The 17,287-nt window shown below is 40.3% G+C and overlaps 1 protein-coding gene across 4 annotated transcripts in view; it reads right to left on the bottom strand.

The window, feature by feature from the left end:
* Positions 1–17,287, bottom strand: part of NOX4 (NADPH oxidase 4) — an 83,228-nt gene that overhangs the window by 35,569 nt on the left and 30,372 nt on the right. For all 4 annotated transcript variants that reach the window (XM_029048519.2, XM_039914973.1, XM_039914972.1 and 1 more), the window contains 4 exons: positions 15,796–15,876; positions 7,525–7,753; positions 5,856–6,020; positions 5,656–5,718 (listed from right to left, as the gene is read on the bottom strand). In XM_029048519.2, coding sequence (XP_028904352.1) covers positions 5,656–5,718; positions 5,856–6,020; positions 7,525–7,753; positions 15,796–15,876 — 538 coding nt within the window. The remainder of the gene's footprint in view (positions 1–5,655; positions 5,719–5,855; positions 6,021–7,524; positions 7,754–15,795; positions 15,877–17,287) is intronic.

The raw sequence follows: 17,287 nt of genomic DNA, 5'->3' as shown, positions 1-17,287 counted from the left end.
TGTTCTAAGTGCTGGGGTAGATATAAGTTAATCAGGTCTGACACAGTCCCTGTCCCTCATGAGGCTCCCAGTCAAAGTAGAAAGGAGAGCAAGCATTGAATCCCCATTTTGCAGATGAGGAAACTGAGGCACAGAGAAATGACTCACCCAAGGTCACACAGCAGGCAATGGCAGAGCTGGGATTAGAACCTACTAGGTCCTCTGGCTCCAAGGCCCGTGCTCTTTCCGCTAGGTCAGCTGTGGGTCCTAACTCCACTTTGCTAGCTCAAGTGCTAATAACAGCGTTCCACACACAACAGGCACTCAATAAATATCCCAGTTTCCTTTACCCACTTTGACATGTGGTGAATGTGGGCCTAAAACTGAAAATAAATTTCTTCTTAAACCAATGAACACCTCTATTCTATTTCTCATTCCATTTCCCAACAGTCTGAATGTTCTGCCTTTTGGGAGACAATCTCATGATATTTTCATTTTGCACAAGGACCTTAGAGAAGCTGAAAGCATAAACTCCATCCCCACCCCCACTGCTCAAGAACACAAACGACTCAAATTATCTGTGAAACAACTGGAGTCAATTGGGAAGTTTATTGGTGTGGAATTTTTTTCCATTAAACCAAAGTCATTTTCCATAATAGAAACATTAACTTTTAGGCCGGAAAAACAAAAACTAAATCATACTATGATGGCATAAATGAAAAAATGGATGTAATAGTTGCCATTTGTTAAATCAAATGAAACTGTACACACACACACACACCCACACACCAATCAAAACACCAATCAAAAGTCTAGAGGCTACTGAGAATCCCCAGTTTGGGATTTAATGTCCCATTAGAACGTTGAAAGTCTATGGATCGAGTGAGTTATGCAATGCCATGAAGAACATTCATAGCAAATTTCACAATTTCTCTCCAATGTTCTTCATGGCATTGCATAACTTGGGCACTGTAAAATTTATCAGCTCGTAGAGACAGAGAGGGACTATGAAAAGAAAGCAGCTTGGTCTAGTGGAAAAAGTATGGGGGTGAGAGTCAGGAGATCTGGGTTCTAAACCTAGCTCTACCACTCAGTCGCTTGCCTGTTGTGTGACCTTGGGTAAGTCACTTCTCTGTCTCTCAGTTTCCTGATCTGTAAAATGTGGATAAGATACCACTTCTCCCTCCCCCTTAGACTATAAATCACATAAGGGACCGGATCTGTGTCCAACCCGTTTATGCTGAATCTACCCCAATACTCAGCATAGTGCTTAAGTACCACTATTATCATTAGTGATTATAAAAAAAGAATACATTTGCAGTGAACAACTAGTTCTAAAAAAACAGGAGCATGACAGTTAGAAGTAAAATAATAATTGCTTTTCAATTAAGGTACTGTTTACTGCCCTGCATCTGTCATTTTACTATTTGAAGGGGAAGAAAAATAATCAACGCAGAGCAGAACAATTCCTCAGAATAACATCTGGAAATTTATTTCAGGCTAGGTGCATGAAAGCAAGATTAATCTGGACATCTGAGTCAGGCTAATAATCCACTGCTTTCCATTTCAGCAACCATTTCTGTGTAATTAATGTTCTAATACAACACATTACTGAAGTAAAATTAGATCCCAACCATGAACTGTGTTTTTAATATTAAAATATTTTGGGGGTGCCATTTTTAAAAGATTCTGAATTTAATCAGCCTTAACCAACAAATACAAAGTAACAGTCCAACTTCCTACAAGTAATCGAATAAGTGAGCTCTCCATTATTTCTCAATCTGCATAAATCATTACTTGAGTGTGACTATGTAAAGTACTAATTATAACTATTTCAAATTACTTTATTCTTGTTCAAGGAAGAGGAAATTACATTAGCTCTATGGTAAGGAGTCTGTTTTCTTCTAGCTAAAAAAAAGTATTATTATAATCACATGTGTCCTTACAAGAATATAAGACTCCAGAGAAATGTGACACGAACTACATACATTTTAAAATGGTGGAATTATACCTCAACATCCTTAAAGGTGTGGGTAGGTATATATGCATATATACCTAGGTTTTCCATAGTCAAAGACATTCCTAATGATACAATTTACCTATTTCGTGTGTGTGGCTTAAGAGGCGAACATGGGACCTACGGTCCTGGCTACATTCTCATACAAAAAGACTTTGATGTTTGTGGTTCTGTTTCTTTTTTGCCTCATCTCTCATTCTTTATGAAGCTTTTGTTTGAAAAGTGCCACTCCTTTCTTGCTAGCAATTACATATATCTGTAACTGATTTTTTTTATATTAATATCTGCCTCCCTCTTTAGAGTGTGGGCTCGTTGTAGGCAGGAAATGTGTCTGTTTATTGTTATATTGTTCCCTCCCAAGTGTTTAGTACAATGCTCTCACACAGTTAAGGGTTCAGTAAATAAGACTGAAAACAGAAAAGGAAGGAAAAAAATAGTGCACCATTATTTGTATTGGAATGCTTACTCTGTGGAGAGCCCTGTACTAAGCGCTTCAGAGAGTACGACATTACAGAGTTGGTAATAATAATGTTGGTATTTGTTAAGCGCTTACTATGTGCAGAGCACTGTTCTAAGCGCTGGGGTAGACACAGGGGAATCAGGTTGTCCCACGTGGGGCTCACAGTCTTAATCCCCATTTTACAGATGAGGGAACTGAGGTACAGAGAAGTTAAGTGACTTGCCCACAGTCACACAGCTGACAAGTGGCAGAGCTGGGATTCGAACTCATGAGCCCTGACTCCAAAGCCCGTGCTCTTTCCACTGCGCCACGCTGCAACTGAAAACGGGGGGTTAGCTGTTGAGGACTGCATAGCGAACGGTAGATCCATTCGCTATGCAGTCCTCAACAGCTAACCCCCCGTTTTCAGTTGGGATTCAGGATTGTCTGAGAATCTGTGTTATCATGTGCTTAAAATGTTTCCTCTGCCCTCCTTCCTTTCTGTTTTCATTCGGCAACTCTTTGGGTCTCCTGCTGAAGCTCATTCCTCCTCACAAATCCCACCCAGAGTAGCATGATTATGCTGCCTGAAAACTAATTCTCAGAACTTCATTGTTAATGATCTTGTTTTGCCATTTAATATTGAGTAAGGCCCTTAAATGACACTAATAGGAGCATCCAAACAACTGGATTTAGCACATATAGAGGCTATAAGCTCCTCGTGGGCAGTGATGATGTCTACAAACTCCATTGTATTGGACTTTCCCAAGCGCTTAGTAGTCTGCTCTACATAGAGTATGTACTCAATAAATACCATTAATTGATTGATTGGTTGGCTCAAGTCTCAAGTCATAGATAATATTGGACCTCTATAGATCTTTAGTTTGGCTAAGATCATTGAAGGTTGTTGTCAACAGATATCCAAAACCCTAAAATGGAAATGACTTTCTACCATGCCGTTTGGTGCTTTCAAATATTTGGAGCTTTCAAATATTTTGTTATTTTTAAAAAACTTGCACATTCCAAGGAGAACTAGACCGATAAGAAGGCTAATTGAAAAATGACTTAACGATGTTCAGTACCAAAGAGCAAATAAATTTGACGGCATACAAGTTCTCACGAATTTTCATACAAAATCTAAAGAGAAAGGGGAAAACTGCTTCCAGTTTGAATAGACTATTCCTATGAAAAAAGGGGAGAACAATTACCTTTTTAATTTTAAATTGAACTAAAAAACCTATCCAATGTTCCCATTTACTTGTGTGACATTGAGGGAGCTGTACTGTGTTGCCTGCAGTTTTATTATTTAGGTGGCAATGAATGCTTTTTATAAAGAACTCTTGGTTTGATAAATGCAAATTTTGTTTTATGGTACTATGAAGAAGTAATAATGACTTCTTTGGAAGACTAATCAAAATGAAGGACTATCTGCTGATTCTCCCTCAGCTGCTCCCCCTTCCACAAACTGCAATAAATAAGACTAATTATCTATCTATACATAGATAGTCTTATTTATATATTTACATATAAATATAGATAAAAATAATTTTGCTTTCTTAAAGCAAAATACATGGGAGCCCAATGTCCTCTATATATTTTGTGTTCAAATAGGAAATACATAGACAAAAGTTGCCATGTGGGATCAGAGCTACATTATTTCATCTTAAAATACTATGCAACCCGCAGTGCTAATCCAGATGCTTGGTTCATCTACCACTTAGATTTACGTAATTTTCAGTGTGTCATGTGTAATTCCTCAGACTAGATTAATTAAAACTTGAGTCCGCCAGAGGAAAGGGCTGGAAGTCTTTCTTTGGCTCTTACTCAGTGTACTCTATTATTCTGTTTCTGGAATGAAAAGTTGACGTTGGAAATGCCAGGGTCAAAGCAGAGGGAATAGAAGTAAAGTAGAAAGGTTGGACCATTCTATTTTTCCCCTCAGTGTGGGAACCAGGTGAATGAACTTATTTTTTTCCCTTCATGAAATAAGCATTCTGTTCTTTTGTTATAATAATAACTGTGGTATTTGTTAACTGCTTAGTGTGTGCCAGATTCTGTACTAAGAACTGGGGTGGATACAAGCAAATCAGGTTGGAAAAAGTTCCTCTACCACAAGAGGCTTGCAGTCTAAGTAGGAGGGAGAACAGAAATTTTGTTAATTTTATTTTGTTAATAAATAAATGAAATGTACATCGCCTTGATTCTATTTAGTTGCCACTGTTTTTACGAGATGTTCTTCCCCTTGACTCTATTTATTGCCAATGTTCTTGTCTGTCCGTCTCCCCCGATTAGACTGTAAGCCCGTCAAAAGGCAGGGACTGTCTCTATCTGTTGCCGACTTGTTCATTCCAAGCGCTTAGTACAGTGCTCTGCACATAGTAAGCGCTCAATAAATACTATTGAATTGAATGAATGAATGAACAGGTATTGAATCCCCATTTTGCAGTTGAGGAAACTGAGGCAAAGAGAAGTTAAGTGATTTGCCCAAGGTCACACAGCAGACAAGTGGAGGAGCTGGGATTACAACCCAGGTCCACGGACTCCCAGGCCCAGGCTTCATCCATGAGGCCACACTGCTTCTCTACGTTTGTGGGCAAAGTCCTGTACTAAGAACTTGGGAAGGATACATTAGAAAATAGTAGGTATAATCCCTGTCCTCAAGGAGACGGTAATCTAGTCTGGGAGGCAGACACCTAAACAAGTCGCGAACAGTTAAAGAAGTTATCGAGAGAATAAAATTGAGCAATAAAATACAGAAACTCGATCCCTATACCCAAATACAGACCACATAACTAATCACCAAACTCCTTATTAGTAAACAAATGTCTCTCCTACAAAATTCAAAACACAGATAAAAACTTGGCAGAGCCTTTTTAGAAGCAATTGGTATTAAAGTTTTAAATTTATTTTATGGATTAAATGCACATTTTAGAAGTGTCATATTTTAATAGATTATTAGGCACACAAGGTGAGCTCCTGGAGTTAGCTTTTCAATGAATCAACCCAACTCAAATATAAGATAAGCATTTATTCCTCCAGCTGTGACAAGATCAGGAAAAAGATGCCAGCTGTGAGCTCATATTCTCCTCAAATGATGGAATTAAATATCTTTGGAGTTCACAACTACATCACCCAAAAGCCAATGGCAGGCCTATAGATGAATATTGCATTCATAGACTCTTCACTGGAAAATGGGAAAGCACAAAGTAAAAATTCTTACCATTGTGAGGGTAAATGGATGATTTTCTAATGCAGACACTCTTGGACAATGCAGAATAATGTACTGAAATGAATGACCCAAATAAAAATTAAAGACTGAAAAAATATATACAAATATTCCAAAAAGGCTGATAGTATTAATTTCCAAAACTTGCTCTTTAGTGAAAGGGCTGATTTTGAAGTGGCTGATTCTGAACTCACCTGGCCTGGCCTGGCTTTAAAGTTCTCTTTGATCATTCTGACTTCTATGACATTTGAAGGATGGCTTATCACAGAGATGATTGTCACCGGTTTATTGCTCCTGATACACCTGTAAAGCCTTTCGGCACAATACAGGCACAAAGGTCCGGAAATCCACAGCCATGTCTAGACAAAAATGAAAAAAACAACAACAACAAAAACCTTCAAAAAATTCTCATTCCAGATTTCACTGAGGACATGAAATAAATAATTCATCGAACGTCTCAGACTAGGAAAATACAGTTTGAAATAACCTCCTTTTCATTCAGTGATTTGTGGTTTAAGTGACATGAAGAGTCACTTAAGTGACTGATGCCCTTATAATCTCTATGATCTCACACTGCTAATAAACCTTCCACTGCTCTACAATCCTGGAATCAAGGGCAGGGGCAATTTAAGACCAGGTTTGGGTTTTCTATTTTTTTTTTCTATCTTCATCTACCCTGATGGTCTGTGAGGTAGGAAATGTGAAAGAGGTTATGCCAAGCCATGAATACACTGCATTTCCTAGACAAATGAGGAGTGGAGATTTACAGTAATAATAATACTAATGATGGCATTTGTTAAGCACTTGCTATATTCCAAGCACTGTACTAAATGCTGAGGTATATATAAGATAATCGACTTAGACACAGTCCTTGTCCCACTTGCGGCTCACAGAGTAATTAGGAGGAAGAAGAGGTTTCAAAACCCCATTTTACAGATGAAGAACCTGAGGCCCAAAGAAATTAAGCAATTTATCCGGCAGAGCTGGGATTAGAACCCAGGTCCTCAGACCACCAGACATGATTTTTCTATTAGGCCATGCTTCTTCATAAGTTTTATAAAGGGAAAGAAGAGTTGAGAGGGATAGAACACAAGATTCAACCCAAATAAAGAAACCTGAGAAGATGTCAGGACAAAGCAAGGATGGGCAATCCTGGATTAAGGAGGGGAAAGACATTACCTCCACCTTCAGCAAGTCAAATTTCTGAATGGGTCACTCAGCTGGATGGGGAAATGGCCAATTGAAGACCCAGGTTTTAAAGATGGAAGAGGGACGGTGTGAAGTGTAAGAATTAAGCACTGTGAATGGAAAAATCTTGTTCTGAAACTGAAATTTTTAAGAGAATAAAAGAATTCATTCTTGTGCCCCCTGAGTAATTTTAATTTCCCAACATTATAATAATTGTGCTATTTGTTAAGCATTTTCTTTGTGCCAACCACTGTAGTAAGCATTTGGGTAGATGCAAAATAAACAGATTGGTCACAGGCCCTGTCCAACACAGGGCGTAATTCTCAGAAGGTGGGGGAGCTACATATTTTATCCCCATTTTACAGATGAAGTTAATTGAGACACAGAGAAGGCTGTGCCCAAGGTCACACAGCAGGCATGTGGCAGAGCCAAGATCAGAAGTCGTAATACAATGAGAGAAGAAGCCCTATATTTACCTCTCTTCATACCGGACCTGATGTCACTTGATTTCTCAACAAAACATTTTTGGAGGGCGGTCCTCCTATTTTCCTAGAATAGCATGTCAGTGCAAATCCCTTGGGAGAAACTTCCACAGTTGCCAACAGCAGTTAGTTACAACAATTGTTACTAGACTTTGCCACATATCCGAGACCCAAATTGAATGAGGAATCTGACCTGAGGGAAATTGGCTTGGAACTGAGGCTCCTCCATGCAAATTTTGGCAAAGCGATTTTCTATCAGTGGTTCTGATTTCCCATATCTTTCTGGGAAAGGCTTGGGGCCGTATTCAGAAAACCGTTGAGAAAAATGCTCCGCTGGGTGAATATCCTTGTGGTGGGTTCGGTTGGGATTCAAGCAGCCGGGGGGATGTGTCTCTAGGTTGGTCTGATACTTGAGCAGCCCTCTGTAAAAAGGAAAAGGACAAACCAAGATTAAACATAGGAACAATGGAAATCAACCTATGCCTCATGAGTATTCTTTAGAAATGCTTAAAAGCATTCAAAGAGAAAAAAGAAATTGATTGGTATTAGCACTTATTATGGGCCAAGTGTTCTCCTAAGCACTAGGATAGATACAAAATTCTCAAATCAGACAATCCCGGTCCCAGAGAGAGTTCACAAATGACTTGTCCAAGGTCACACAGCAGAGAAGTGGCCAGTCAGGATTAGAATCCAGGCCCTCTGACTCCCAGGCCCGTGCTCTTTCCACTAGGCCACACTGCATCCCAACTGCACCTGTTCCTCTGACGAATGGCCCCAGATCTTACACTCCATGGTTGGCAGATGAAAAAAACACTGATTAAGGATGTGATCGATCTCAAAATGAATAATGTCTTGCTTGTCCTTCCTATGGAACACTTTTGGGTCATCATCAAGCATTCCTAAGGAAGAACCCAAGCTTCCTTCTGAATAACCTAGGATGGGGAAGTTGTTTCACACGATTTCTAGTAGAAGCCCGAAGGGAACATTCCCATGATGTTCCCGGGCTGTTTTATTTTAAGAAAAACCTATACATGTACAGTTTTCACTGGCTCTCAAAGATATAGCAAATAAAAATAATAAAACCCAAGAACGTGCCTTCCCCCTCTATATCCTGCACACAGTGTACACACAATAACAAATGGTCCTTCCCCTCAATTCACTGTTTGGTTTTCTTTCTCTCCCTAAACACAGACACATAACATGGAACACTGAGACCAGACTGGAGAACCAGAGACTCAAATTTGAATCTGCCCCATTTCTTGCTTTACAGCATGCCAGAGTGTTTTGGTTTCTTCATCAATCAGAAGAGTGTGGATGTAAGTGTGGTGAATAAAATATAATTTGGAAGTGATTATCAAATTCAAGGGAAGCAGCATGGTCTAGTCGAAAGTGCAAGGCCTAGGAGTCAGAGGACCTGGGTTCAAATCCAAGCTCCACCAATTGCTTGCTCTGTGATCTTGGGCAAGATAATTAACTTCTATGTGCTTCAGTGTCCACAACTGCAAAATGGGGATTCAATACCTGTACTCACTCCTACTTCTGGCATTCAATGGAAACGCTGCCCATTGACTAGCCAGATTGATAGTGACGGAATTAAGATGAAATCATAAATTGACTTAAGCCCATTTTGGCAGTGATGTGTAAACTTCGCTGGGATGTCGCAGAGATTAAAGAGCTGAAATTTTGAAATGCTATGGGAAAAATCATCTAGCTTTTTATGAGAAAGTATGGAAACAATTCTATTCCAGAGAAATTCTTCATGAGGGAAGATGTTGCTTTCAAAATAAACAAAAGGAAACATTTCTTCACACAGCGGGTGGTAAACATATGGAATTAGTTAACATGGAAACTTGGGCAGGCAGAAAATACCAGTAAGATCAAGAAACGTTGGGATGCATTATTCATAGACACATGGTCCACAATGGGTTACTGTAGCAAAAATTAGGGAAATAGAGGGAAAAGTTAGGAAATTTAGGATGACGGTCCACCCCCATCATTAAAAATGGATATCATGCAGGGCCATTATCACACTTTCTTGCAATCTTTCAGAGGAAGAATTTTCGACAGGACACACCTGTGGACTAGTTTAATTATGGTGTTGTGCTCTAAATTATTCTAAAGTGTGCTCTCAAACAATGAATTTAGGATAGAACGTGAAAAGGCCTCAGATCTCCTCAGCACTGCAACCTCAAAGATCTCTCACCAGCATGCCGGAAAAGTTACAAAACCTAAAAATATGTGGCCCCTTGGAGTGAAAGAAGGTTAAGATACCAAAGGATTCCTGTGAAAGAAGGACAGGGAGGCAATGCATTTTGTAGGCATTTTAAGTGACTTTATTTTATAAATGTGTCCCTATAAAATTGTTCGTTTACTCTGAGAGATCACTAGATGAATGTGTTAATATGTTTCATAATCTCCTTTCAGGTCCCGTTCGTTACACTTGATGAAAACCTAGCTGAAGGTGAAAAAGTCTAGTCAGAAAATCTGAACAGTTAGAAGTGAAGAAAGGTTTATCTGTGAAATGAGGGAATATTGGGGCTAATGCATTTTTAGATGGCGTTTACTTGTGCAATTGAGTCTCTTGCTGGTATTGCAAATGTTAACGCCATTACATTTGATCTAATTTTAGATTTGCTCAGGCCCCTCAGTGGGTAAGATTGGGAAATTCCATGTCACTTAATACCACTTTCCCAGAAATCTCCTTTTCCTAGAAACTGAAGAAAGGCCACCTTGTACCAAACATTGGGTCCAACTGACCCTGAGTTTACCACCATCTTGACCCACAGAATTTAACAAGGGGAGCACAACTACCAACTTTTCCAGAGGTGAGCCTTTTTTTCATTTCTTGGGTTTAGTTATTTAGTGCCTCTCTAGACTGTAAGTTTCTTGAAGGTAGGGTTTGTGTCTTCAGACTTTTCTGTATTCTCAGAAGCACTTAGAATAGTGCTCTTCATATAGCAATTGCTCAATAAAGTCAAATTAGTTGATGATGATCTGATCTAGCTATAAGACTGGTCTCTTCGTAAGACCTTCGACAAGGCCAACTTGGAAATTTTTATGGTATTTGTTAAGTGCCTACTTTGCGGGTTTTGACATCTTTCAACTCTCCAGAGAGTTAGGGGCCAAATGACAATGATGAAATACCCAGGACATCATTTTTAGAGAGGTTATTACTCTTCCAGGCGGAGTTACTGAACCAAAAGTGAGTAAAAGAAGCTCTAGACACAAGTTCTTCCAGGTGACAACAAAAATCTATCAGGCCTTGACAAGAAAAAAGGTTAAACAAATGGTAAACATTGTCCCACTGCCTTAAGCTATGCAGACAGAAAGCACTCTTGAACTATTCTCACTCGCACCACCGAATGCAATTTCTTTTGTATCCACCGTAATAGAGTCTCATGCTTTCTTTCCTTCTGCCCGTTGAGTTCCCTTAAAAAAACAATCTGTGGCTTTTGGTGCTTCCACAAGAACCCATTTCTTTCTAAAAATCATAGAACACACCATTTTATCTTATATTTGGATTAAAAAATAGACCTACAGTTGTGTCTGACAAGTTGTGCTTACTTTGCCTCTAGCCAAAAAAATAAAAATAAATGTGCTTCCTATAGTCAGGAAGATTAAGTTAAATTCGGCTTTTAGATCCCCTAGGAATGCACCGCTTCTGTAAAATGCTCAACTGAAATATTTTGCCTACTGAAGCATGTTTCTAAGGTTCCCCCAGATTCTTCCTTGGGTGGAAGAGGTTTTGCATAACCTAACATCTCTTGCACTTTGGTCAACTAAGAGTTGGTCTACAGCAAATAATCAGTACACTGCACCACATTTAGAGACAAATAGTGTGGCCTTAGTGGAAAGAACACAGCCTTATGAATCCGAGGACCTGGGTTCTAATCTTGGTCATGCCACTTGTCTGCTGTGTGACCCTGAGCAAGTCACTTAACTTCTCTGTGCCTGATACCTGTAAAATGGGGCTAAAGACTGTGAGCCCCACATGGGAGAACCTGATTACTTTTTATCTACCCCAGCATTTAGCAGAGTGCTTGGCACATAAAAAGCACTTAACAAAAACCATCACTATTATTATTACTCTCCCAAGCACTTAGTAGAGTGCTCTGCACACAGTAAGCACTCGATAAATACGATTGTCTGCAGCCCCCTCTCCATGATTCTTGGGCCGAGTCTTCCCATGGAGAATGATTCAAGGTTGTCCCCGCTTACTCCTTTTCTCCTCTGGTTCCAGCCTCATAGTCATCTCCATCAGATCACAGGCCAGAGAAGTGGAAGGAAGTGAAACTCAAATCAGTTCACTCGGTTTCTCGTCACCAGCTATATGATGAGGAGGTTCGAGCTATCAGCTGAAGAAGGAATTGAACTATTTCTCTATTTCAGTCATACAGTTTATCCCAGGTTGCAAAAACATGTCTAACAGCCAGCTGACTGCATACAGACATGAGAGCTGGAAGCATGTCCAATCTGAGCCTTCTCCGGTGTCATAGGTTAATATATATTACCAAAAATAAGTGCCAAAATCTTGCTCAACACTTAAAGCTTCAGGGAGATTCATGCTCCACCTAATATCATCTTACGTTCTGGAAGGGTACATTAAGGAAATCCACATCCTGCTTCTGAATGTTTTCTGTCAACAAATTATGTTTAACTTAAAATGAGATTAATTCCATTTTCGTGATCATGGTAATACATCACATTTTAGAACAAGACTGCTGGATCCAGGGCTAAACTGACAACTTGCAGAAAAATCCCATTAAAATTCAATGGAGTCTGAGATTTGAGGCGTTAATACTCCTCTCCTCCTATTATCTGTTGATTTATTGCCTAGTGGAAAACAAGGCTTCACTGCTGTCTTTGTTCTGCTTGTCATAATCTTTCTGTAATGATGCCTTGCAGCATTAACAAGACCAATGACGACTTCTCCAGCTTCCAGAGTATTTTTATTAACTCTTGGGCTGGGGCTGGCTTTTAAGCCTTGTGAAAGCATTTGGAAGTCAGAGTTCTATGTAAATGCGAGGCATAATTATTGCAATCTCTTGGATGTGCCTCATGGCAAGGACATAAATTACAAAGAAGCCAATTATTAAAATAGTACTAGTACGCAGCAGTTTGTCCACTTCATCATTCTCTTTTTGGCAGTGAGTTTCATTACCAAACTTGGAATCTACTACTGGTAGGAAAATTGAACTTCCTGGGGGAAAAAAAACCCCAAAAGCTATTTAGGCCATCGCAAAAATGTTAAATAAAGCTGAAAGGCTAATTCTTTTGTTTGAACAATATGATTTGTGACCCAATCTCATGTCCAAGTGAAAGAATAATCTATATCTGACATATAAATATGAATTGTTGTGCGCTGCTCAAATAACTATTTCTCTGAAAGCTATTATTGTGACTTAAGTTGCAGGATCGCCTTGGCAGTTTGACAGATGTGTTACTGAGTTAATCTCCATGCTTCTGCTTCCTCCCTTGGAGTAAACATGTAGAAAAATGATTTTTCCCTTTCCCAATGTGTTTGAACCACAGGTGAGGCTTAAACCCACGATGCACGAGTGAAAATCTTAATGGTCTGTACCCAGGCCTCCTTAAACTAAACACAGGGGTTGTGTTTTTGCAAAATCCTTCAAGGAAAATTTGTGCTGTAGGTCTTCACAGGGTCTTTTCACTGCATCCAGTACTCACTGGCAGATGAATCTCCCTAATTCTGTCAGCACTGGCCCCCTCCAAGAATCAGGAATCTGGATGACCCACATCCTGTCTCTGTCCTGGAACTCCCTCCCCTTTCATATCCAACATACTATCACTCTTCTCACCTTCAAAGCCTTATTAAAAATCACATCTCCTACAATAAGCTCCCATTTCTCCTATTCTTTCTCCCTTCTGTGTCATCCAAACGCTTGGATTTGCACCCTTTACTCATCCCTCCCTCAGCCTCACAGCCCTTATGTACATGTCTGTAATTTATTTTGATGTCTGTGTCCCCCGTAGACTGTAAGCTCCTTGTAGGCAGGGAACATTCCTACCAACTCAGGACTGTCCTCTTCTACCGAACACTGTATCTACACACAGTGAGAGCTCAGATTGATTGATTTTGTGTATGCTGGAAAAAAAAATACCACCAACACCATTCCCCTACCAGGGGAATAATGGTATGGAACTGTAGAATTCTGTTGGAGTAGAATGGGGAATGATGTGATGTCCTATCCATCCTGGTAAAGAAAGTTTAGCTCCCACGATCCATTCATTGGCTCTCGTTTTACCTTCATTTCACGCAATTGACTTGTTTCTTCTTGTATTTTAGGACTGCGCTAGCATTATCTTTCTCATTTAAGCCTCAGAGTTACAATCTCTGCCCACGCATCACTCCCATGCTGACGGCCGTGGGAGTGTTGAATGGGAATGATTACTAAGGCTAAGGAGCCACATCTCAGTAACAATGTGCTCCCTAGTCAACCTCTGCCTCAAGTTTATAATTGCTTTTTCCTTCCAATAATCCCCTTGGGCCCGGGTGAGGACTGAAGCCCATCATTTCTGCCCTGAGAGTCTCACAGCAGGAAATTTTAGAGGAAGAGTCCTGTCGTACTCTGAGAAGTAGAAAAAGTTGGCAAAAAGTACAAGTTGATTTAATAATGTTCGTATTTGTTAAGCGCTTCACAGGTAATCCCCATTTTACAGATGAGGTAACTGAGGCACAGAGAAGTTAAGTGACTTGCCCACAGTCACACAGCTGACAAGTGGCAGAGCCGGGAGTCGAACCCATGACCTCTGATTCCGAAGCCCAGGCTCTTTCCACTGAACCACGCTGCTTCCCTGATGAGACGCAATAGAGAGAAAGGAGGGGAATTTTTGTGACTCTCTCATTGCTACTTAGACAGGTTTGTTCTTTTGACTTAGGGAACTGCTTTCATTGTTCAGTCATTAGCTTATTTACAGATAAGGAAAGCATCATTGTCTTAATGTTTAAGCTTGCAGTGTCTTTGACAAAATCTTATCTGTAAGCTAAGGCAGGACTGTCTCCCTTACCGCCTGAATGAAAATGAAGGCAATTTTAAGATCTGGTTTAACTTCTATTAAAAACAAGTGTAGAGGGTCCATCCAGATCTATGGGAGTGGATGTAAGGAGGGCAGCCACATTATGGTTCCTCTAAACAGCCTGCCGCTATTATAGAAAGCAGAAGACTGCGGTGGGTGGGTTGAGGGTCTGAACAAGGATTGGCAATCGTTTTTTTTAAAAAACAAAAGTGTTCTTATGTTACAAACCTCTGCTTTTGGGGAGGAAACAGGGAGCGCTAGGAATCACTTGTACCCACCCGCTATTTCACTCCTTGTATTTCAGACTTTCTGCTTTTGGCCATTTTACATTCAACAACAACTGGGTTGGGGAAATGAACAGCTAAAACTAAAATTGGTGATTTTAGCGCCTCATTAAAGCTCTGGCCATGGTGATGGAGGAGCAGTGTTATTTTGTACTCTCCCAGGCACTTAGTACAGTGCTCTGCACACAGTAAGCGCTCAATAAATATGACTGAATGAATGAAAGTGACATTATTAACGAAAAAGGAACGAATGCCAAAGACTAACCACAGCATACAGGTGGTGGAGCCTGGATTAGAATCCAGGTCCTTCTGATTCCCAGGTCTGTGCTCTATCCACTAGGCCATGCTACTTCAGCAGATCTGAGTACTTCTCGAGAGAGCAGACTGTGAGTTGCTAAAATTCTGCTCTTGTACAGTGGGCATACATATACAACCCAACACACCACTACCATCCTTACAGCTGAAATAATTCTTTATTTAGCCCTGCTCCGTGAGATTTTCTCCTGCTGGTTTCAGATCAATGGTTTGGGGAATTATAGATTCCCTGGCTCTTTCACTGTTGCTTGGTTTTTAGCTACTCTGGATGTAGCCGTTACGAAACTATAAAACATGAAGAAGTCTATTGAAGGCAATTCTCCAGTTGTGGAGAGTTACATTGTTTCTAGAATTACAAACACAAACTTACCAGGGGTGAGTTCTTGGGCTCTTACAGTGTTTTAGAGGACCATGGGGGAGAATCTTTATATGATCTTTAGAGCCTATTAGCGGATATGGGAAAGTGCCTTCGGCATTTCATTTGAAAACACTTCGGTGTTGATTTGGTACCAATTTTGCAAGACAGTAGATGCAGTCAAGCAGATACTACCGCAGTGGTAGTTCAGGTCTCCAAAACTACCATTACCACTTCCAGTAAAGAAATTCTCAGGAGTTACATTTCTCTGGGAGAGTCATTTCGGCCCCCAGTTTACAAAAATAACTCAAACATGCCTGAAGTGTGACTTATTGGGATACTCAAAAACATGTGAGAGTGCCCAGAGGCATATTGGCAAGATCCGCTCATAATTAATTCCTTCTTCCTCTACTACATTGTCCTCTTCGCGATTGAAGGGTGGGACACGTTTTAAGCTCTGATTTTTACTTACCCTGAGACATGCATCAGCAGCAGCATGTAGAATACAAAGAAGAGATTGTGAGTATACCAGAAGATGTCAAAATTAGAAACCCTGGGTGGAGAGAAAAATAAAATTCTTTTTTAGAAGAGATATCTCCCATTAGAATACTGGTCTTTTAGACCTATTTCCGTGATCACACCATTACATGTTCCAGCTGGTAATTATCCCATGGTCACTCATTTTGTAGCAGTGGTCTGATTTTCACCACAAAGGCAGGCTGAAAGGCGTCAGGGGGGTTTGTTTTTTGAGTGGATGCAGATTCACAGGACAGTTGCCATTCGGCAACTGAAACACAGCCGCTGTGTTTTGCAATAAAGTTACCTCCTAAATAGATTCAGTAACGGCCCATCACGGCCTCAAAGGGTGTTACCAAGCTCCTGTTGCCAGGTAAAAGAAAAAGCGAGCAAGGAGAGATCCTTAAGGTGTCTGGCACATAGTAAACGCTTTACAAATACCATTTAAAAAAATAAACACGCAAGAGTGCTGAGGATATAAATAACTCTACATCTGTAGATGGCTGGAGAGATGAGAAGTCTTAGGGCACTGAGAGATTCACTAGGGAAAGCTTAATGGAGGAGGTGGGATTTTAGAAGGACTATGAATGTGGAAGGAGTAGGGGGCAGGTCTGTCTGATGTGGAGAGGGAGGAAGTTCCAAGCCAGGGGATTCACTTCATGTCACCTTCTAAGGGAAACTGAACTTCTTTAGGCTTCGCTGAACAGGATTCTCATAGAGTGCTTCGCAGCAGTTTTGAAGATTACACTTCTCAGTTGCAACAGAGTGTATAGTGCTGCATACCACAATGCTATTGGAAAAAGCACCAAAACAGCGAGAGGTTGGGAAGTCCAGAGGTACCCGATAGACTAATCATACACCAGGTTAAAGCCTGGTGGCATTTTTTGACAGGAAGTGGAAAATTAGGAACTGAAAAAGGAGTTTTGCTCCCCAAAACTCATAGTTGACAATGGCAGATGTTCAAAGTGTCCCTGCTGGTGCATCCTCATTTCCCGCCTGTTTCCTGCTCTAGATACCTGCAGGGCATTCTCCAAAATTTTCTAATGATTTCCCATTTTTCACTCTACTGAGAAAAACACAAAGATATGGATTGTGCCTTTTATAAGTGCAGTGCTTCAGAGTTACATTTTTCTCACTTTTAATAGCCCTGAGTTCATTGCTATACACCCTGTGGGTGCTGGCCAACTATTCAGTGATGATGGTTATTTGGAATGATATATGGCAACTACAACGCTAGTGTCCCCCGTCCCCGAAACCAGCTCACAACCCACCTAATGGTAGTTAATGCCACGTTTCCTATTCCGTAGTAAGAAACAGACCAGAAGCTTGAGGAAGATTTTGGTCCCTTTTTTAAAAAAAGATGCTATTTGTTAAGTGCTCACTATGTGCCAGGCACTGTAGGAAGTGTTGAGGTGGTTACAAGCTAATCGGGTGGGACGCAGTCCTTG

This window comes from Ornithorhynchus anatinus, chromosome 20, assembly GCF_004115215.2.
Source record: "Ornithorhynchus anatinus isolate Pmale09 chromosome 20, mOrnAna1.pri.v4, whole genome shotgun sequence".
Classification (NCBI taxonomy): domain Eukaryota; kingdom Metazoa; phylum Chordata; class Mammalia; order Monotremata; family Ornithorhynchidae; genus Ornithorhynchus; species Ornithorhynchus anatinus.
Note: the sequence above shows the minus strand (reverse complement) of the source record. Positions and strands in the feature narration are given on the sequence as shown.